Source organism: Ambystoma mexicanum, chromosome 4q (assembly GCF_040938575.1).
Source record: "Ambystoma mexicanum isolate Mex_15411 chromosome 4q, UKY_AmexF1_1, whole genome shotgun sequence".
NCBI lineage: Eukaryota > Metazoa > Chordata > Amphibia > Caudata > Ambystomatidae > Ambystoma > Ambystoma mexicanum.
In genome coordinates this window covers 1,268,009,816-1,268,032,957 of record NC_090928.1, presented here as the reverse complement: position 1 = coordinate 1,268,032,957, position 23,142 = coordinate 1,268,009,816, and the positions used below count along the sequence as shown (strand labels likewise).

The window sequence follows — 23,142 nt, the reverse complement described above, 5'->3', positions numbered from 1 at the left end:
GGCACAGAAAATCTGGCATTGGGCCCTGCAACACAACATGCTAATCTTGGCGTTCCACCTGCCAGGTGTGAGAAATGTGGAGGCCGATGCCCTCAGCAGGGAAATGAACGAAGTTCACGAATGGGTGCTGAAAGACCAGCAACTACAACACATATTCAAGAAGTGGGGACATCCTTCCATCGATCTGTTCGCGACGAAGGACAACAGGAAATGCCCGCAGTATGCAAGCAGATGGCCTCAGCAGGGCTCACTGGGGGATGCGTTCTCCTTCCCATGGACGAACAAATTCCTGTACGCATTCCCTCCTTTTCCTCTTATCCGGAGGACGTTGCAATGGATCCTCAAGTACCCATGTCGGGTGATTCTGGTGGCCCCGTATTGGGCCAGACAGGTGTGGTTTTCAGACCTGCTGCACCTAGCGGCGGCGGAGCCAATAAGGTTCAGGAAGATTCCCAACCTTCTGTCTCGACAGGAGGGTATCGTTTGGCATCACGACCCGGACAGCCTCAAGTTGACGGCCTGGCTCCTGACTTCGCCGAATTTGGTCAGCTAACGATTCCGGAGGAGTGTCGTATTCTGCAAGCGGCAAGAGCACCTTCCACAAACACCTCATACTCCTACAAATGGAGGAGTTTCTGTCAGTGGTGTGGATCAACCAGGTTGGGTTCCGCAGTCGATTACGCCGGAACAGCTCCTTCCATACTTGCTGTTCTTAGCTCAAAAGGGCTTATCGGTGTCGTCGATAAAAGTACACCTGGCTGCCATCTCCAGGTTTACCCGTCAACGACATTCCGCACCATTATTCAGCGACCGCCTGATTAAGCACTTCCTTAAAGGTTTGTTTCGGAGTTTCCCTCCCGAGAAGAAATTTCCTCCGGCGTGGAGCCTCAATCTGGTGTTAGCATCTCTTATGAAACCTCCTTTTGAACCAATGTCATCATCGTCTCTAAAGTTTTTGTCGTGGAAATTGGCCTTCCTGGTGGCCATCACTTCAGCTCGACGTATTTCGGAAATCCAAGCTCTAATGGTAGACCCACCATACTTAAGAATTTTCAAGAACAAGGTGGTCCTTGCCACAAACCCACAGTTCATACCGAAAGCTCCTTCAGTGTTCCATAAACATTCCTCTATTGTTTTTCCTACGTTTTTTCCAGAGCCATGCTCGGGAGCGGAGCGCACGTTACACACATTAGACGTGAAAAGGGCTCTCAAGTTTTATCTTCATCGCACGCAACCTTTCAGGAAAACGAGGCAATTGTTCGTGGCCTATGGTTTGGGTGCTAAAGGCAAAGCCATTTCAAAGCAAGGACTGTCAAGATGGGTATCGTCTACCATTTCGTACTGCCATTCCAAGGCTGGGAAGCCTCTTCTGCGACGCCCAAGAGCTCATTCAACTAGAGCGGCGGCATCGTCGACGACGCTGTGGTCTGGAGTCCCTCTAGGGGACATCTGCATGGCGGCTACCTGGGCGGCTACACACACTTTTACCCGCCATTACTGCCTGTCACAACAACATGCCGAAGATACTCGGATGGGACAGGCGGTGCTTCGACACCTATTCCAATAAGGTAAGCCCTGGTTGAGGGGTTAGATCTTGTTGCAATTAAGATTGAATATTGTTTGTTTCCTATGTTAACAATTGCTGATGTGTACACGACCATAGGGAACGGGCATTGTGAGGAAAGTATGTGGGTTTGCATGCACGCCTCCTCTTTTCGGGATGGTACTGCTATGTAAACTATTCTAAGCATGTGAATCCATGAAAGATCCAATGCTGGAGAAGGGAATAGTTTCTTACCTGTAACTCCATTTCTCCAGCATTGGTATCTTTCATGGATTCACATGCGCCCGCCTGCCTCCCCTGGACATGCAAACCGGTTCCCCCACTACTTTGGGGGCCGAAATCTGAGGGAGCGCGGGTCCTGTATTTATATCATGGCGTCCTGACGGCGCGGGCACGCATGATACAAAACGAGGTGGATAGGACGCATAAGCGTCGAAAAAGTTTTCCTACGGGAAAGGGTCTATATAATGTACCGGGGATTCCCAGCCTGACGACGGGGAATATTCTAAGCATGTGAATCCATGAAAGATACCAATGCTGGAGAAATGGAGTTACAGGTAAGAAACTATTCCCTTCCTCAGCATTGGCCTCTACAGAGATGTTTTCAAAGTCCAGGCCTAGTTCTTCTTGAGGCTCTTGAAGGTCAAAAGCAATCTGCCTCCAGCCTTTTCAGAGGATGCCTGGAAAGTAGCAAAAATGCTTCTCAGAACAAAAAGAACGGGGCATCATCCCCCTACAACGCTCAATGAAAGATGGCTTGTCCTGAAAACCGTAAAATACACTGGTAATAAAATGGAGAAGACTACTCCCTGGCAGCACACTACATAAGGCGGGAGGTTCTGCCGTAGGAGCCAAAACCAAAGAGGAAACGGTCACCCCACACTGGAACCTTTAAAGAAGGGTCTAGTGTTCCCAGAGCCAAATTAAATGTTTGAGATAAAGTCTCACTTACTAGTATTTGTTCATTGACTTTTAAGTTATGTCTGGGAGGCTCAGTACAGAAGATAAGATTTGCAAAAAGAAAACTCCCTAAAACTGGCTGTCCATTATTAAGCAGCCCTTTGGTGTAGATCCTTGCCATTTGTGTGCTGGGATAAACCTCAGCCTCCATTTTGTCCTATTCCTCTGACCTATTGTCCTCATCAATCCTCGGACCCTTAGGATGGGGAGGATTAACTAGAGGCCCTTCAGATGTTACAGAAGAGTGGATGGTGTGACAAATCCAGGGAGATCGTCACCTCTCCCCAAGAGGGGGCCACCCCTTGTGGACTAGGGAGGTGAGCCTGCTACACTCCCTCTAGGAACAGGGCAAGAGAGAATCCTCTGAAGGCGACTCCCAATTATCAGACAGACCCCGATAGGCATATGTCACTTCCCCCGCCCTCCCTCTTTGTAACAACCATATAAACCCTCAACTCGTGATTTAGTTGGCTTCTCACCAGAGATATGCCCAATCCCACAATGAATGAGGATAAACTAGTGAACCAGCCCCCTGGAGGAATGTCTTGAGACAGCCAATCACAGAGGAACCTCAGGGCAAAGTAAGAGTCCCCGAGAACAGAGCAAACACCAACAACAGCATCCTGTGCAGAGTGCATTAGGAAGACCAATGTGGTGCACAGTTGAAGATTTGTGTAAACAGTTCCACATCTGCAGAGGAGGAAGAGACTCGACAGCCCACCTGAAGAGAACCGTTGCAGAACGTCTGTTATGCAGTTGCTCAAATGGTGCCCTGTTGAAGTGGTGTAAGCAGCTCTGCACCAGCAGAGGAGGCGGAGAAACTCGGCACCCCTCATAGCAAGAACCATCTCCGGAGGCCATATATGCAGTCAACGATAGAGGGAGGCAGACGATTGAATGATGGAGAGACAAACCCCAGAGCTGGGAAATGGAAAGATTGAAATCCCACAGTGGGGAATGACAAGGAGGACTGAAATCTAGAGTGGGGACTGAGAAGAAACTGAACCCCAGAGTGGGGAGTGAGGAGAAACTGAACCGAAGGGTGGGGATGAGCAAGCATGACCAGGAAAGGGCGGAGATCCCAGAGTGGGTAGCAAAAAGAAATGCAGCCCCAGAGTGGTGAGACCCCCATTATAGAAGAGAAAAGACTCAAAGAATCCCAGAATGGGACGAGACTGGGAGAAACCTCGGCTGGAACCACAGGACAATCTTCCAGCACACTAAAAACACCCTTTTTATTTTTGACATTTGTAAGGGAAAAGGCCTGCAGCAAAGGTGACAGGGTGGGGTCAGAAGCTAGCAGCCATTTATAACAGTCTCCCTTTCCTGTTTTATTTTGATTGTCTGGATATTTTTCTTTTGAGCTAGGGAAGGTGAACGGGTTAGAATAGGATTCTCAGCCGAGGACTTTATTATGGTCTAGATGGCACGACGGGCACCTTTAGACTTTCTTTGATAGAATAGAGATTGAACCTGTAGCGTTAGGGAAAGACTATTTGAAGTTGACCAGAGTAAAAACCTCAAAAATAAGTCTTATTTATTTTTTTTTTTTACATTTGTATAGCGCGGTACAGCCCAAAGGCATTGAGGCGCTTGTTACAAGAAGGTGTACGTAAACAAGATTGCATAGGAGGCAGTAGTTACTTAGTTACATCATATTGGCAAGTTACAGACAAGTAGCAGTTTAGACAAATAGCGCTGTTTTGATGGCTTTGCTGAACGCTAAGTGGGAATCAAGTCCCCTGATGTGCGATGGTAGAGCATTCCACTGGGTAGCTGCAATAGCAGGGAAGCTGGAGCCGCCTGCGCGTTCTATGTGTTATGGGTTTGGTGATCATGTTGGTATAGGCAAGTCTTGATGCCCTTGCGGAGGTGGGCATGGTAACCCGCTGAGCCAAGTAAGGGGGGGGGGGGGGCAAATCATGTAGGCATTTGTATGTGAGGGAAAGGATTTTGAAGATGATTCTTTGTTTTACGGGAAGCCAGTGGACTTGTCTCCTCAGGTCTGAAATGTGATCCCTTCTGGGGAATCCTGTAGCGACCCTAAGGGCATTTTTCTGGACAAGTTGTAGTTTAGCAATGTTTTTACCTGAGGTCCCTCCAAGGAGAGCATTGCAGTAGTCAAGCCTCGAGCCGATAATAGCCCTGGCAATGGTGAGGCAGTTCTGTGTAGTTAAGTACGGCGTTGCTGCGTTGAGCAGTTTAGCTTAGTAGGTGGATGAAGAGGCAATAGCGTTGACCTGCATGTTCATGTTGAGATTAGAGTCTTAAGTAGACTCCCAAGGTTTTAACTGTGTGGGACACCGCTATGGGTATATTGTCGATGGTGAATGAGCAGTATTTCTTGTCAAGGTTAGCCCGGATGGTGGGTGAGCCGATCAGCAGAAGCTCAGGTTTGTCGCTGTTGAGACAGCCAGTTTTCTGCCATCCATGCTTGGATGGTGCTATAGATAGAGTTAAGTGTGGCCTTGTCTGCTTCGTAGTCGCCCGTGAGTGGAATGAGCACCTGGGTGTCATCAGCATAATTAGTGTATGAGATGCCCAGTGAGTCAAGAAGGTTGAAGAGGGGTCTCGTGCAGAGGTTATAGAGTGTGGGTCGATGTAGGATCCCTGCGGCACTCCGCAAGTGATATGACTTGGTGAGGCACATGCTGAGTCGGAGAATACTTTCATGGCCCTTTCTGCAGAAAGGAGATAATCCATTCACAGGCTTTGGGAGAGAAGTTGGCTGCAATGGAAAGGCGGTTGCGTAGGGTATTATGGTCCACAAGGTCAAAAGCGGCCGATAAATCTAGGAGCAGCAGGAGTGCTGGTTTGCCGGCGTCTCTAATGTCATCCATCTGATTTCTTTAGGTCGAAGGGCAGTTTCGGTCCCGTGTCGTGGTCTGAAGCCAGACTGCCGAAGGGCAAGAAGGTGGTGGTCCTCTCTGAATTCTTGGACCTGCAGGTAAGCTGCTTTGTCCAGAATTTTGAGCAGGAAGCGGACAGTAGTGATAGGTCTGTAGTTCCCCAGTGCCGATGGGTCCAGAGAAGGTTTTTAGAGGAGTGGTCGTACCCAAGCCTCGTTTAGGTCCGTAGGACCAGGCCAGACTGGAAAGAGGCATTAATGAATGCTGTCAGAAATGGGACGAGAGTTGAGCCACAGTCTTTGAGCTGGGCAGGGCATATGTCGCCCTTGCAGTTGGAGGGTTTGATCGTTTTTAGAAGAGAGATGACTTCGGACTCGGTCATGTCCTTAAATTTGAATACCGGGGCGGAGTTGGCTTTAATGTGCTTCTCCTGGTTGTCGTTCTGTGAGGCAATAAGGTGAGAAAGAGCCTTTTGGTGGGCCAGGATTTTGGTTTGCAGGGTATTAAGTTTGTTGAGCATGGCTGATTGGATCTTATTACACCAGTTTTCATCCTTTAGAATGGTTGGTGGGGGGGGATTCTAGCTCCCTAAATATGGCGAAAATGTCTTTTGTATCTGATTTCGCATTGGCTACCCTAGTGTTGAAGGAATTGGCCTTGGCGATGATTATTCCTGATTTAGAGATAGCTTTGAAGGATAGTTTGGTTGAGTCATTAGATTTTGCTTTCCAGGCTGCAAGGGCGGTTTGTTTTTTTGCACTGGAGGAGTTCCTGTGAGAACCAGGCATTAGTGTGCTTGGTTTTTTTGGCTTTCCTAAAGGTGAGGGGGGCGATAGTAAACTGCTTTGGTGATCGTGGACTTAAATGCTTCGGCTAGAATTTCAGGGTTAGTTGAGAACGGGGCCTGAAGGGCGGAAACTTTGAGGAGGGGAGTGATCCGTTCCACAGTGAGTTGGCGTGAACTTCTGGTGAAACCTTGGGGGAGGGGAATGGAGGGGTTGGGAGGTTCTTTGAAACTGCTGAGGTCAAATTGGATGTAATGGTGGTCAGACCCTGGGATGGGAGAGTTTTCAGTGATAGTTACTGGGCAGTTGTGGTGTGTGACCCAGTCCAGTGATCGTCCTTTCAGATGAGTGGGATTGGAGATGGCCTGGGTAAATCCTAGGGTAGATGGCGCAATGTCAAGGGTAGCTGCGTGGGTGTCAGCGAGATCATGGTGGCCTAGGTTAAGGTCTCCTCTGAGTAGGACTTTGGATGTGTTTTTAAGGTTGTCTGATACTGAGTGGAGGAGGGCATCATGGAAATCCGACAATGTGGAGGGCCAGAGTTAGGTTAGGGGAGAGGTTGATTTTGAGTGAGAGGTGGTCGCAGCTGTTACCAAGGTTACCTTCCACTCTCCTAACGCATAGGCATTCTTTGGCAATAAGAGCTACTCCACCACCCTTAGTGAGGGGTCAGTCTTACCTGTAGATGGTGTAGCCGTCAGGGATGGCAAGGGTGAGGGCTGGGCCTGAAGTTTCGTTCAGCCAGGTTTCGGTGATCATGAGGAGGTCTAGTTTATTCTGTAGAATGAGGTCATATATGTCTAGGGCGTGGGCTGGGACAGAGCGTGCATTGACCAGGCCACATTTCAGCAAGTCTTGTTTGCGGTCCTGATTCTGACTTGCCACCACAAGGGACAAAAGGCTGTACTGGAGACAAGCCCTTCTGTATTTGTTTTGTAGGCAAAACATCAAAAACTGATCCGACATAACCAATTCTAAATAGTTGTGTTTGTACTTGGTTGTGGGAGCCTCGTGGTGGGTTATAGACATGCATAGCACACCTTATGAATATCCTAATTTGTGCAAAAGAGAAACGTGATAGTTGATTTGTTAGTAACGCACGAAAAAGACCAATTCACCACAAAGAAATAGATTAGGCAAGATATGATTTGCATGTCATTAAGAAGCATCATGCACTTTACAGCTCCAAGATGGCCCCACAATAACCCTGTTAAGAATAGGTGCAAACAAGTGATGTTCACATTATTTTTGAAAATAGAATGTCTTTTCATAAATGTAGGTGTAGTCAGGAGCATACAATTCTTTAATAACAGTATAATATATTTTTCAATGGATTGCATTCTCCCACAGATCGGTCTTGATAGTTATCCAACATCAGCTGCTCGAAAATATATCTGAGCAGCTGACGCTGGATCACTATCTTGCAAGATGGGCAGTCTGTGGGAGAAGAATCCATAGAAAGAAAATTACTGGTAAGTAATTTCCCATTTTGATCAGATTTGTTGTGATGTTTTTTAAAAGCATTCACCTGTTCACTACTGAGAGATCACAATGTAGTTGCCTAGTTGTTCAGTTTCCATAAATCAAATCGCACCTACATATGCTCTGGAGTTTTCTGTATACCGAACTCCTCATGATTGCTAGTCTAACTTGAATACCACCCTCTTTATCCTCTAGCAACTCGGCTTCACGTTTCCCCAACTTTCTGTTAGAGAGTTTGGACATTGTAAGGAGAGTAACTGTGTTGTGTTGGCTAGTCTGAGCTGTGTGGCAGCATTGAGGTAGTCTATCTTGCTAGTAGAGTCGAGCGCCTTGTCCTCTTTATTCAAGCCTCAGAAGCGATCAGAGTGTCTACTCATACAGCATGGTTGCTGTAACCACACGTTTGTATCGTGAGGATTGTGTTGAGGAATGGGGTTTGCGGTAAATTATCAGGGTTTCCATTTGGACACCCTTTTGCAGATAAAGTCATGAGTTGCAGGTCTGACATGTGAGCCAGTACTGAGGCCAAAACACCTGCTTTGAAAATGGAATCTCCTGAGTAGAAATGCCCAAAAACTCTCATGTCCCATGATTCGATCGTAGACGTTTTTGGCAGAAGAGGGAGACTACTGCTGCCGAAATGGTTGTCCAGCGCCATTAACAAAAAGGTTGGCAAGGTCCATATACAAAGCCAGCTTCAGATCCCTCAGAGTGGAAAGAGTTTTTAGGGAAGGAGTCTGTAATCTTTGTCTCCATATTTTCAACTGCACCTCCTAACAGCCCCAACCAGCTTAGTGAATGGTGAGGCATAAACCTGAGTCATCACCTAAAACATCTTGAAAGCCAAAGGCACTGACCTCTGGTTTAGGAGTAGGGCAGAATACTTAATCAGAGAAGCCAACAGAGGAGCAGGTGGCTGCTGCAGATGCACGCAGTGTCGCAGCTTGAGGTGTCTGAGCCCTGACCATGTCTGGAATGATTGCGTCATTGGAGAGAGATCTTATGGATGATTGGCTCTGATTGAGCCTGATATTGAATATTTTCTAGCATTAGCTACAAAAGGGCGCATATAGCAAAGTTGATGACTTCGAGGGGATCAAAGGATGCAAAGGGCAGACCAAGGAGTACATTCACACAGTAGTCCAGTTTACTGAGCACCAGGGTAGAAATTAGGCTGAGTGGTGGGGGATTCATGACTGGATATTTCTGATGATAGGTGATTTGTAATGCGCTTAATACCCAGAGGTTTAGAAGCGCGGACCTGGGGCTCGAACCTGTGTTGCTCTGTGTCGTCTTGCTTCCCAGGCAAGCACGTTGCCCATGAGCTAACCTCCCGAGAGGTTGAGGTTTAGTCTGACGGCAGTGGCTGTGTTGAACTGAACGTTTTAGGTTGCTAGCAGAGGTTTTCGCAATGGGGGAAGGAGTGAGATCAGGGGGCAAGGGGAAGTGAGTGTGGGTTTGGCATGGTGGGGCTGGGAAAATAAATTCTGTCTTGCAGTTCAGCATAAGGTAGCATAGAGCCATTGTGATAGTTGGTAATTTGTTTGGAGATAAGAGGTGAAGGAGACAGGTAGTCATTATTAGCAAAGAGGCGTTAGTAGAAGCTGAAGGAAGGAATTAAGTTTACCTATGGAGGAGGTGGTAATGGTGAAGAGTGGGCGTAGGACGTAACACCCACAGGAACCAAAGCGGAGGAAGTTCTGCATTAGCTAGGACCTGTCGGAGAGATGGGCCAGCCAGCTGAGTCGTGAGAAGAGTTTGGCATAGACGGGTATGGTCCATAGTGTCAAAGGCTGCATGTGCTTTGGTCAATAAGGTGAAGATTTAGGTGAGCAGTCTCAGTGGAGTCTTTAGATTGATATCCAGATTAAAGGGGTTTGCAGAGTGCATGTAGCCAGTGATCTGAGTGATGATTCCGAGAGAGATGAATCTGGTGAATGAGGTCAGCACTTACTGTTTTTTTTTTTTTAATACTGTGGGTATGACTGGGTATTTTCTTACAATAGTGACCTTGAAGAGTGAAAAGTTAGTAGGTGATCGAATGAGAGCCCTTTAATCGTTTTGGGGAAAAGGTTTCAATGGAAATGCATTCTGCGTAAAGAAGCTGGGACAGAAGTGGGCTAGTGAGGGAAGGGGGCAATAGAGGGTGTGGCGCTAAGGAATTGGGCGAGACCAAAGGGTAGATAAAGTGACATGTTCTCGCGATTTGGAGAAATCCATTACTGGTGACCAACCTTTGAACTAACGGCATGCACAGTATGAACCCTTTTTCTTGGTGAGTGACCTTGGATGTTTTTTCCATCACTGAAACTTTAGAGAAACTATTGGCACCACTCTACCAAGCTGTGAAGCTAGACGGAAACTGCATGTTGGTTGTGAAGTATTGGATGCCCTCCTCCGGAAATAGAAGTGGCAATGGGAGCTTACTTTAAATCTTCCTCAGTTAATGTCTTTTTGAATTTGCCTCGGTTTTTATTTACCACTACGGCCCATCCCCTTTCTTCCATGCTGATGGGAGTCCATCCCACAGGGACAGGACTTGGAGCCTTTTGCACCACACGAAATGCTTCCCCTTTAAATTTGGTGTATGTTAGGGAGTGCCCACCAATGCGGATTCTTCACACTGGCCTCACCCATCTGTCCTTTTTACCACTCTACTGGACATGCACCACTGCAACCAATTGTAAGCTTTCCACTCATGAAAAAGTCCTCTTTTAATGTACTTATGCTGTCGCACTGCCAGCTTCACTGCCATAACTTAAGTTGTTTGCTGGTGATAACCTGATGCGCTTCCTGTGTCAGGAACTTCCCGCCATCAGACACGCACAGTCGCTGCTTGAGGTGTCTGAGCCCTGACCATGTCTGGAATGCATGCCCATTGTGCTCAGCCCTTGCACCTGTGCGCTTTGTCAACGGCTTAGCCAGTGCCGAGATCTCTGGTGATTCCTCTTTACGGTCAGTTAGGAGTTTGCCATGGATCAACATTGCAGAGCTGTGTATGCCGCAGAGCTAACATATTTTCTCAGCCACCCCAGTGCAGTGACTCTGTCCCTGGACCAACATGCATGGGAGGGGTCTGTCAGATTCTCCAAAACCCACTGGTTAAAGGACATGAGGGCATAACGGCTGACACCGGGTTCGAGGGGTCTTTTGGGCCTACTAGTACTGGAGCAAGTTCCGAGGGACCAGGTGTTAAAGGAGATCTCCTCTTCAAAGGGGACTCTGGGTCCCTGCGGACCAATGCTAGAGACTCTAGTTGCCCCTACTATTAGGATACATACAGAAGGTCTCTCTAGACCTAAATCTAGGGGCTCCACGTTGGTATGCAGATGCCCTTGTCCCTAAATCAACAGGCCTCAGTACTTGCAAAATGGCTCCAAAGGAGTGTTCCTGTAAGCCAAGGGAGCATGTTCACAATATTCCCAAATTGACCTGCAGCTGGTCTGGGTGCCCATGTTGATCCGAGATCACCGGCCAGTTCTTCACCGGGGTAGCTGGCTATGGTCATCTTCGACTCTACTCTCTCTCCTCTCACATCTCGGACATCTCCAAAAAGTCTCACTACCAGCTGCACTTCCTCAGAGGTATTCTACCTTTTCTCATCTTCCCCCTGAGGCTCACGTCTCCAGAGCTCTGGTTCTCTCCAGACTGGAATACTGCAACAGTCTTTTTCTCTATCTTCCTCTACTCTCCGACCTCTTCAACTTATCCAGAACTACAAGACTAATCTGTGGCCTCAAGCATAGGGACTGCATCTCGCCAGCGTTGACATCCCTCCACTGGCTCCCTATGGCTGCAAATATCAAGTTACAGTCCCTCTGCATAGTCCCAAGGCTTTCTGAGGCGGGGGCCCGTACTATCTACAGCACTCTATTCCTAAATACTCGCCATCTAGAGCCCTCCGCTCGGCCTCCTCCAACTCTCTACGGGTTAGCCGCTTTTCCAAACAGATTTGGGGGTAGATCCTTATCCTCTGCAGGTGCCTCCCTCTGGAACAGCCTCCCTGCCTCTGTCTTGAGCTGGACCTCCTTAAGTTCCAGAAAGTCCTCAAGACCTTACTCTTCTCTTCCTCTTTCTCTCTCCCTCTCCCCTGCTAACGTCCAGTCTCCTCTTCTGCCTCCCTCCCTCCTTTCTCTTTGCCAACTGCTCAGTTTGCCGACAGGTTGCCTGGTGCACCTCCAGAGCCTCACAGGACCCAGGCTCCCCCTTCATTACTGCACTTACCTCCGGGCCTCTGCACGGTACCACTACACTCGGAATACGCTCTAGGAGAGGGGCTACAACCCTGCACTTAACCCAGGCCCCGGCTGGACTGGGCTGTTCCCCCACCTCCGCACTTCCTGTCTGCGCACTTGCATTACCTTGAATGTACTAGGCCTACCAAGATTCTTTACTGTCCTCCCTCTATCTCCCCTCCCCAGCTTGGTTGTGCCTGAAATACATATACATAGGCGAATTAGTGATGACCAACCACCAATCAATCTTTATGTAGCCAGGCCTAGTACGGTAGTTATTTGTTTTGTAAGACCTTTTCCCTCTCCCTCTCTCCCCACTCTGTCATGCACTTAACGACAAGTAGTTAGGCATACTATTGTAGTTTCATTGAATGCTCTTTTCCTCCACCTCCCCTTTCTCTCATTCCTCCTTCATGCACTTGCACAAGTAGCAATGCCTCTGGCCTAGTATGCTAGTTATTTTTGTTAGATCATTTGGAAACTTCAAAGCCTAAGAATGACGATTGTATTCCCTTGTTCCCTTCCCATCTTGAACCGCTTTGAAGCATTTCATCTGTGTGTAAGCGGTTTACTAATAAACAATTATAATTTGATGCCAAGAGACTGAGACCGTGAATCTCCGCTCTCTTTGCTGTAGACAGTAGCACAAGGGTCATTCGGGCCTTGTTTGTGCTGGCAGTCCAGCTCACCACATTTCTTAGCAGACTTCAGGATCTGCGCCTCCCCGAGGGACCCCTACAGCATGGACAGCCCAGTACAGACAACCGTACTAGGTCACTTCTGTGTCATCTTGAGCTCCTCTTCCTCAGACACCTCCAACCTCCACGTGGACCCTGACAGCAGACCCCCAGCACCAAAAAGTGCAGACTCTTCCACTGGTTTCAAACCTTCATGAAGTAGAGAGCCATGACAGAATATTTAAAGAATAGTATTAATAGGATGTCTCAACTGCCTACATATTCAGTCATGCCGCCAACTCCAGTCACTGCTACGACGACTACACATTAACGACAAAAAAATCTTATTAAAAAATAGTGCCAAACTTCCTTCAGATTGCTGGGCGTGCCTCCTATCATATCCGCACCATCCGAGCACACAGCATAGTCACAAGCTCGGTGGCAGCTCTGCCAGCTCCCCAATAGCCAGTAGCTCCTACCTGGGATCTTGCCGATCTTCAAGGATTGATTGTCGAGTGAGGCACAGGACGATATTAATCATTCTGCTGAGGCCTTCCATGACTGGATGCTTGGGCTTTCGGAATCTCTTCACCTGAAGAACTACAACAGGAATCTGGTGTGCTCTCCAAAGTACTGGCGCGCTGGTTCTCTGGCAAATCCGAACTACAGATACAGAAACATGTCTTGGTGGAGGGTAACACAATCTGGCATACGCCCCACACAGTAGAAGTCACTAATGGATAGCTTAAGGTGTGTTACAAGTCCCTCTGTTCCAAGAACTTGTGCCACGCTACACTCCTTTCACATCTGGCGGTTCTGCATCACCAGCCTTATTGAATAAGCAGGACCAATCTTTGAAGGCCTAAATTGCAATGTATACACCAACACCACCCTACACTTCAGACAGGTTAATGCAGACACCCTTCTGGCTGCAGCCAACAAGCTTTGGAGCCAGAACAGCGTTTTCCAGGCTTTTCTTCCAAAGGAGCAGCAGGAGGCCTTTAAATCTGGCATGGTGGAGGCCGAACGTATAGCGGAGGGAATCCTTGAGACGTTGGTACACCACATCAATGCCTCCATTAGGGCCATGGGTCTAGACGCTGACATGCAGACAGTGGCTTGAATGCATGCTTCTAGATTCTCAAAGGAATTTCGAGGCAAAATACTAGAAGGTCAGGATCATTTCAATGTGTCTACAGATTTGTAACTGTGCAAGAGCAAACGTCTACCCATGCTGCCAATTCCCTATCAATCCTCTCCAAACCAACACAGAAACCCTAACCGGCCTCCCAGTGGCCATAACGGGAGGCAGCCTTGCAGAAGAAGAAAAGGGTATTTCCTGTTTGGACCTGTTCGGACCAGGAGGACCCAGGGCCGACCCCCTGCTCAGACAGTAGGTAAGCATGCACCAACATGTGTTACTCCCTCTGTCCCCACAGGCCATCCCCACCCTCTCTGGTCCCCCGTGATGTTCTCTTGTGCCCCCACCATTCTCGCACACAGGTGTTGCCTGTTTTGCTTGATTCTTCTACCCTGCTCCCTCCATACCCACCTCAAGCCTACTTCTGCAGGAGTCTGTCCTGATAGATTCTGGTTTCACCATCACCGTCTTGTGGCCAATGCTGGATTTGACTTTTATGGACTTCATTTATTCACGGTGCGTCACCCTTTCTTGACTCTCATGCTGGACTTCCTTTGCATCTTGTACTCATGGTGGCCCTGAATGATGCTGTTCCCATCTTCATCTTGTATCCTGGCTTGCAACATTATGTGTTACTACTGACTTCTGCAATTGTATTCACTCTCACCTTGCTTCTCCACTCTTTTGATTGCTAACTCTGTTTTCTCCTCCTTTCCCTTCTCCCTTTTCCTATCTCCTCCCCTTACTTTCTTCTATGCACTTACTCTATCAGAATTGTCCCTGGACCTAGTATGATAGCAACCTTGTCTGTCTCCCCCCCTTCCCCTTACTGTTTCTCCCCTCTTGCCCTGCCCCCACCCCCAAGCACTATCTGAAATGTCATCAGGCCTAGTACGATAGTCGCTTGTTTTGTTCCTCCCCTACCTTTCTGCACCCCTCTCCCTCACCTCTTGTTTTTCTCCAGCTCTACCAGAAATGTCATCAGGCCTAGTACGGTAGTCGCCTGTCTGTTTCCATTTCCTTCCCACTCTCCCCCTCCCTTATCTATGTCTTAGCTCTTGCAGTATCTGAAATGTCGTCAGGCCGAATACGATAGTTAATTTCACATCCTTACTGCTCATGGCCTGTAAGAATGTCATTGTATTTTCCCTTGTTCCCTCACTTGCCTAGAAGCGCTTTGAAACACATTGTGTATAGGCGCTATATAAATGAGATGATATATCATATCTTCAAGTCTTCTTTATAGAAGCATCCTCTGCAGTTTCAACAGACCTAAAGAAGCAATGACATGACGAGCCAGGTCTGCACAACATCACTCGGCTGCAGGTACACTAACAGACCACTCCCAGGACCCTTGGAAACTGCCCATAGTCTCCAGGTGCTACCAGCTCTCCATTTCCACCCGCCCTGCTCTCAACAAGATTGGTTCCACTCCCCTTCTGAAAGACGTCAGCAAGCTCCTCACCATGGAGGCCATAGATGTCGTTTCCAGGGACCAGAAGAGCCAGAGCTCCTACTCCAGTCTATTTTCTCTGCCTGAGAAGAACCAGGCTGGCCTGAGGGTAATCCTATACCTCTCTACCATCAACCTTTTCTTCCCAAACGAAATGTTGAAGTTGGCCATGCCTGCCCATATGCTTGGCTCAGTTCAAGCGAATAACTGGTTTTGCGCAGTGGCCCTCCCATATGGAAACCCATTGGCGATTTCTGAAGCTCTGTGGGAGGCATTTTCAATACAGTGCTCTCCTATTTGGATTGATCTGTGCTCAAGAGTATTTATGACGCTGAGGAACACAGTTGCCAGCTCCCTTCGTCTGAGGGCCATACGTGTCTACCATACTTGGGCGATTGACTGCTCTGAGCCCCTTCTGCACACCAAGCAGCCACATCAGCTCTAGTATTGACTGACCTACTCTTCAATTCAGCTTTCTCCATCAACCACCAGAAATAGGCCACCTTAGTCCCTATTAGGAGACTGACGTTTCAGGACTCGCAGGCTACAAGGATTTTTCCATCACATCAGAGTATGTTAGATCTCTCTGGTGCCGTGACCCATTTTTAGCAAAAACAGGCAACCTCTCCCTTGTGCATACTTTGTCTTCCTCTAGCACGCCTGGAGATGAAGAGCCCACAGTTACACTTACCCAATTCTTGGAACAAGTCTATGGGGAGACAGTCAAACCGAATACAGATCTCAGCCTTTTTGTACCAGGATTTGACATGGTGGAGCTAGCTCTGCAACTTAACTCGCTGCATTGCCTTTCCGAAATCGGACCCAGAGGAGTGTTGCCACGGACTCCGCCCCTGGGGTTTGGGGGGGCCTCCTAGAACCATCTCAAGACAGCTTGCTGTCGTCCCCAGAGGGGAGCCTTCTGCACATAAACTTGCGCAAGCTCCAGGCTATTTTTAACTCCAAGAGTCTTTCTACTAGTACTTAGTGGGAAGAGAGTTCTCTTCGAAACAGTTCAGTTTCCATGTATTACCTGAACAAGCAGGTAGGAACGTTATTTATCTCCCCTACCCCCTAACCCCCATTTGTTTGTAGGCAGTGAGGATATGGGAATGGGCCACAGCATAGAACAGCAAGTGCCCCTTCTTTGCCTACAAGGAGGAGTTGGCATAAAGTCCAGCGGAGATGCACTTTTAAACCACACTCTGTATGCGTTTCCCAGGACCCCTCTGTTAGGGAGAATTCTCAAAAATGTTAGTTCCCTCCACCTTAGAGACCTCCAGCAACTTTGCTGGAATTTGAGGACTTGATATTTTTAACCTGGAGAGAGTGAGACACTTTTTCCCACTCATGTATTTTAATGTGAATTTTACCTCTGTTTCTTTTGGTTATGGAGTCTAACCAACTCATAGGCATCATCTTTTACAGGTGTCATAAAGCACCTTCAGTGCAGTGGGACAGGGAAGTCTTAGAGATTTCCCAAGGTTTAAATACCTTCTCTGGTATCAGCTACTGTTTCCAAGAGCAGTAAAGTGAAATTGACTTTACTTAGCATTGTACTTGCTAGACCCAGCACAGCCTAGCTTACAATAGAGTCCTGGGGGTGGGGTTACTTAGTATCCTGTGTCTAAATGCTCATGTAAAAAATGTTATGTTACCCTTTCCTCAATTGACTGGCTGGTGGCAGTGGGTTTGTTTTGAACTACCTTGCTCCGGTAAAGTAACCGCGGGAGCCATCTTTTTCAAAATGGCATACAGCCATCTTTGCTAAAATGGTGCCCTGTCTTCTTTTTTCGCCAGGTCTTTGTAGAAAGTTCCTTCTCGAGAGTTTCTCTGCGCGCCAAAGCAGGCTTGGTCTCTTTGTTCATTTGCCTTTCCGAGAGAAACACACCTCTGCCGCCCGAGTGTCGGGGGTAGGCAGGAAGTGAGGGAGGTGCCTGAAACTCCCTGTGCTTGGTCTCCCAGGAGACCCAAATGCACTCTGTGGTGATTGGCTGTCTGACTGTCCGACAAGGACAGACACCCTGCTGGGTGAGTGACAGCTAGGCTGCAATGAACGGGAGAGAACTGAATAAAAGGTGAGTCTTTTGGCTTGAAAGGCAGAGTCGACCGCTGGACGAAGGATCCGAAGATGAGCTTGAAGAGGACGCCTGCTGCAACTCCTGGACCGTTGGTTTGCCCAGTGAAGCCCTGCTGCAGTGACTACTTGCCAAGTGTGCAGCGACAGAGAAGCCCCTGCAAGCACACCTTCTCCCTTTCAGTTGGTGGGAGCAATCAACTCCAAAGTAAGCCGCCAGGACACCCATCTTGGAGCTGGTTGAATTTCCTCAGAGTTGCTGCAGGAATTGTATAGCCAGGGAGAGGGACACCAGATTGTGTCTGTTGCTTTTAAACTGGCCTAAAGCTGTTGGAAGATCCTCCGGACTCCCACAAAGCATTATTTAACAAGGTTACAAACAAAAACAAATCCATGGTTCAGTTAGTAGGATTTCCCCATTTGACTGCAGCCAGACCCTAATTGGGTATACTTTGAGGACACACATCTTTTTTTAAAAAATGTCTTTTGTATTACTATTAATTGAACCATGTATTTGTTTTTGTTCGTAACCTTGTTAAATAATGCTTTGCACTACACTCTGTTTGAACAACTATGTACTCAACTGAGGAGCAGTTATTTTATATTTTTCTAATATGTTGTCCATTGAACATACAAGACTCAAGCTAAAATAGAAGCTATTGGTTTGTACTACGGAATAAATCCATTGGCATAGCCAATTTAATAAGGCTATCCCTGAATACATTTGTTAGTCTACTTCACTTTATCTGTAACCCCGTTTACCCAATCTCAGACTGCAGATGGGTCTGAATGGCGATTTATCTACGCCAAAACACTTTTGAAAAAATAAAAATTCATACAAAACTAGAAGTATGACCAACTGATTGTTGGCTGAATCCCCCCCTTATGTTACACTCCATTTTCATCCCTGGATCCCGCCTTTTAGGGCTTACCCTTTTGTTACATGATTCCCACCCCAAAAAGGGCAGTCCAACCCAAACTGCTTGGTCTCATTCTTGCGACACAAGCCCCAAACTTCTCCTCTCTGATGAGGGCCTATGAGGCTGAAACATGCCTGGAGATGGTCTCGTGCAGAAGGGATGTGACTAAGCAGTTTGGGTTGTACTGCCCTTTTTCGGCTGGGACCTGTTTTGCCTATGGTATTTCCTCTTTTGTAATGGATTGGCAGGCAAAGAACGATGGTCTGGGGGGGTTGCCCAGAGCAATGCCAGAGGTTACGATTAACTCCTAACCTTTCAGCCATCACCACTGTTGTCTGGAACATGTGCCAGGGCTAGCGCCAGATGTGTACAAATTGTCTTACCCAAACTTTTGTTGCAGTGTAAGAGTTGCCCCTCCTCAGAACACTACTTCTTGCTGTGAAATCTTCCTTCAGACCCACCCTCTGTCCTCTATAAATTGGTAAGATACTAGTAGCCGACAAGCTGTGAAGGACTAAGAGGCGAGGCTGGTGGGAGGAGTCAGGGCGGGCGCACCCAATGCCCCTTGCTTGCAACAGATTTAAAAAGGAGGCTATCTTCTTTGCAGTGCAAAAGGCTCCAGTCTCGTCCCTGTGGGACGGACTCATCAGTATGGTGGAAAGGGGACTATGTACTTGAGTGTCGTAGTCACTACAATGAGTAACTATTTAGTAAATCCAGCTCTCCTGTATTTTAATTTCTTGAGCAGAGTGGCAAAATAAATGACCCCTCAAGGCCATAGTTGTTATGATGCCTGTACTTGATCCAGTGAAGTTTTCATCTCAGAACCTTACTTTCTTGTAACCTTGAATAACTCTGACGTGTATTCAACTGTCTCGGGACCCTGATCCAAGCAGGTCATGACACTGCTTGTATTTTTAATGATCGGCACAAAAGTGCACACATTCAGTTAGCTTGAATATTTGTGTCACAGAAAATGTGGGAAATCCCCTACAATGCTCCCACACCTATATTGCCGAACACCAACTCACTATGTACATTCTAGGGGCTAAATTTGATCAAATAAATTTGAGAAAATACCATCCAATCGGTGTTTGCTGGAGCAATCGACCTACTACCATGAGACTTGTTAGCTCGACACCAACAGCTACCAGGAGCTACTTCTGATTCCACAAGCAAACTGCTAGTACACAAACATACCTATGCGAAATAAATGGGTGTTCGGGAATGTCTGGAAAGGGGCATTATGACACATCTTTAATGTTAGTAGTGGGCATAGAGTTATAGTTTGCCTCTATCGTAGGGGTTAGATTTGCTACTTGCATTATACAAACTCCTTATTCCCCAGAGGTTCTTTATACTTGTCGATGCTGAATGTTCGGCAAGATTGTGTGCAGTACCCTTTGTGAGACTACAGCAACCTTGACCTCCTGGCAATAGGAACCCAACCTTTGGTATATGTCTGTACTACACAGGTTGATTATGTGGCTGAGCAGCCAGGCTTATCTCAAGAGGGGTCAATGTGAGCAGTAGGGTTGTAACAGTGTTTCCCAGTGAGTTATTCAAATAAACACTTACACGCAAGGTTTCTTGATTAAACAATTATTAATTTAACAGTTCAATAAGCCTTCTTCAGAAGGGAGCAAAACATGTAACAATTATAATACACTTCAAAGCACACTGTTTCTCTAAATCAGATGATACCCATTGAGGATGGCACACAGACACTTCCTACATCGTTAAGTGACTTAAATAGCTAGGACACTGTGGACATTGATTTATCACTGGTACATTTAGAGGAATAAAACAAAGGTTAACAAATAATTCATACACTGGTAAGTACTTTTTAAAAAGCTTCAAATGCAAAGTAAATTAACCCTTTCCTGGGGGGAAAGGCAAAAGCACAAAGTCAGAGGTAGAAGTATCTCAGGGAGCCAGGACAGTCAATGTTAGTTGAACAAAGTCTAGGTGAGCTGATGGCCTTCTTTGTAGGTAAGTAAAGGTCTTGCACAGTGTGTTTAGAAAAGTTTGTAAAAATAAGATTCACTTGAAGGGCCACAAGCTGGGAGGCTTGTGAGGGGCAAAGCTGCAAGCAACTCTGCAATGGCAACCAAGACAAGTCTCAACTGAGAGCAAGTAAGGCTACACAAAAAGAGGTACAGTACCTTTGGTTAGAAGAAATGGTTACAGCTGGCTTCTGTTCCTGTTTGGCTCTGCAGATCCTACTGTTCCTGGGCCTCAGTCATGAGGACAAGAGGGAGGTCTTCTGGGGACTCCTGCAACACAATGGGAAGGTTGGAGACAGCAAAGGTCAAACGTCAATTCGGCAGCACTTCTCGGTTTCAGCTCCTCGCGTCTACAGCAAATAGCAACACAGCGGTTCTCAAATGCCACTTCAGTCTTTCCTCGCATCTGAGGTCCAGCACTCTGAGATGGCTCAGGTTTGGTCAGTCCTGCTTCAGGGAAGTCGGGAGGATCCTCCTGGCGCTCGGGTTCGACTTAAAAGCTATGCACTCGATCTGGTGTTCCTCTCCCTGGCACTTCTGTTCCTGCAGCAGCAGCAGCAGAAGTGTAAGTACAGCCAGCTTCGAGAGGATGTCCAGATGAGTTCCATTTGGGGTTGATTTGTCCCACCAACCCAAGGGGAGAAGTCCTTGCAGGGCTTCTCTAGTCGAAACGAATTTGGAGCGTCAGCACAGCAGCAGGGCTTCACCGGGAAAACCAACGGTCCAGGAGCTGCAGCAGGCATCTCTTCCAAGTTCTTCTTTGGATTCCTTCGTCCATTGGTAGACTTTGCCTTCCAAGTCAAAAAGCCTCACCTTTTTATGCAGGTTTTTCCCCATTCATTCCAACCTAGCTGTCAATCACACAGCAGGGTGGCTGTCCTCCAAGAGCCGGCCAATCACCTTTGGGTGCATTCCTGTCACCAAGGGGATTAAGCACAGGGAGTTTTGGGCACCTCTCACACTTCCTGCCCCTGCCAGACCTACTGGAGCCAGAGGCGGGCTTCACTTGTGAATCCCGCCAAAGACAAAACGAACAAAGGGACCAAACCTGGTTTGGCGCACATAGTAAATCTAAAGAAGGACCTTTCCAACAAGAAATGGTGAAAAAACAAGACTGGGTAATTTTGACAAAATGGGCACCGATGGGTGCCTTACTGCAGCTGCGAACGCAGCCCACGGTAAAAACACACAACAGTAGTAAAAAGTAAACCACTACCACCAGCCATTAATTGTAGAAAGGGTAACACGAAAATGTACCTGAGAAACTAGACAAAGTGGGGATACTAAGTAACCCCTCCAGCACCCGCGTGTGTGTGCTGGGTCTAGAAAGTTACTAAATGTAAGTAAAGTCAGTTTCACTTCACTGCTCTTGGAAACAGTAGTTTGACCAAGCAAAGGTATTTAAACCTTTTGTAAATCTAAGACTTCCCTGTGCCACTGCACACAAGCTGCTGTGTGTCACAATGTAAAGATGATGCCTATGGAGTTTGTCAGACTCCAAAGTCAAAAGAAACGGAGTCCAAATCACAGAAAAATACATAAGAGGGTGGGGAAAAGGGTCTTGCTCTCTCCAGCTTAGAAATTAAAAGTCCTAAAGTCCAGCAAAAAAGAGCTGGCAGTCTATAGGGTAGAAGGGAATTAACACATTTCTGAGAATTCTCCCTAACACTGAATATCCAGGAGATGCTTTTAGCTATTGTTCAACAATCCTTACATCAATCGCTATTCATATTCCAACATCGGGTCAGTCAGTTCGTAATGACATCTCAAGCTGGCCTTTGTGAGCAGACTGTCTTTGACTGATAGTGCCTTTAGATTATAGCCCTATTCTGAATGTTTACTTGGATTCCTTGAGGCTACGGAATGAGTGTTCAGAGTATATCCAGAATGTCTGCTTGAGCCTTGGTTCTTCTGTGCCATCCCCAGTAAAGGGTTGAGGGGTGGGTGCTATGTGTATCATGGTGGCGGTCCACATCAGCTGCAAATCACACAAAGAAGAGCTTCATGAAAGATTCCTGCATGGAATGTCACCCAGATGCCCTTTCTCCTGCTGGCTTCCGCCAGACCCATCCTGTCGTGTACTTTCAGATGAGTGTTATTGGCTTATCCTCTGGTACTGCATAACCTCAAAGCCTGCCCACTGGCCTTTATTGCTGATGGTCGGACCACCCTCCCTAAAAGTGGAAATGAGGAAAGTCTTCATAGAGAAGCATAACCATTATGGCTGAGATTCTATCTAATGGGTAGTAGTGATTTAGTGATGTTGGAGCCCAGTACATCACATCTTTCTGTGTGACTTGATCGAGAGAGGTTTGATCTACCAATGATATTTTGAGGTGATCTAGATGGCTGCAGATTTTTTGCCAGGTCATGTTCCTGTCTAATCGAGAGATCTGATGAATTCAAGTAACCTTGCATGTTTTTTCCCTCCAAATTTAGATGGCGGTAATCGGCCAGCAATCCAGCAGTGGCAGCAGCTTGACGGAACTCCAAGTGGTCAATCTTGATACAACACACAGCTGTAAAAGTGACTGATCGATTGGCTGGCCTACTTTTGTTCCCTAACGGCGAAGAGCACCCAGCGGGAAGCATGAGCTGAAGCAATTTTCGTTAATACAGACTGCCTCACTTATTTATTTGTTGCCTTCTCACGTTTTTTTATTTACACATGTAAGCATACAGTACAGAGGTGCAGTCTTACTTGTTTGTGCCCAACCCAGAAGCGGTATCCTGTTTGTGGCTGCACTGTTGTCTCATCAAGGGATTGACAATCTTTCAGATTAGTTTAGAACCATTCATGCGTTTTGATGCCCTCTCTGAATCAGGTTGTTTTTACTGCCATATCCAACTCATTTGTAAGGTTTGCGATTACTATTATAATGAAACTGAGATGGCATTTGTCTTTCTGCACAAATCAAATAGGATTGTATTTTTGTCCTCAGTAACAGGGTGTTCAAATAGGACTACATGTGAACACAAGCATGGGAACAGGGTGA

At 47.1% G+C, this 23,142-nt stretch overlaps 1 protein-coding gene across 2 annotated transcripts in view; it reads left to right on the top strand.

The window, feature by feature from the left end:
- Positions 1–22,778, top strand: part of SRF (serum response factor) — a 532,155-nt gene extending 509,377 nt beyond the window's left edge. For both annotated transcript variants that reach the window (XM_069608882.1, XM_069608883.1), the window contains one exon: positions 22,586–22,778. In XM_069608882.1, coding sequence (XP_069464983.1) covers positions 22,586–22,681 — 96 coding nt within the window. In that variant the 3' untranslated portion in view covers positions 22,682–22,778. The remainder of the gene's footprint in view (positions 1–22,585) is intronic.
- The last annotated feature ends 364 nt before the right edge of the window (positions 22,779–23,142 follow it).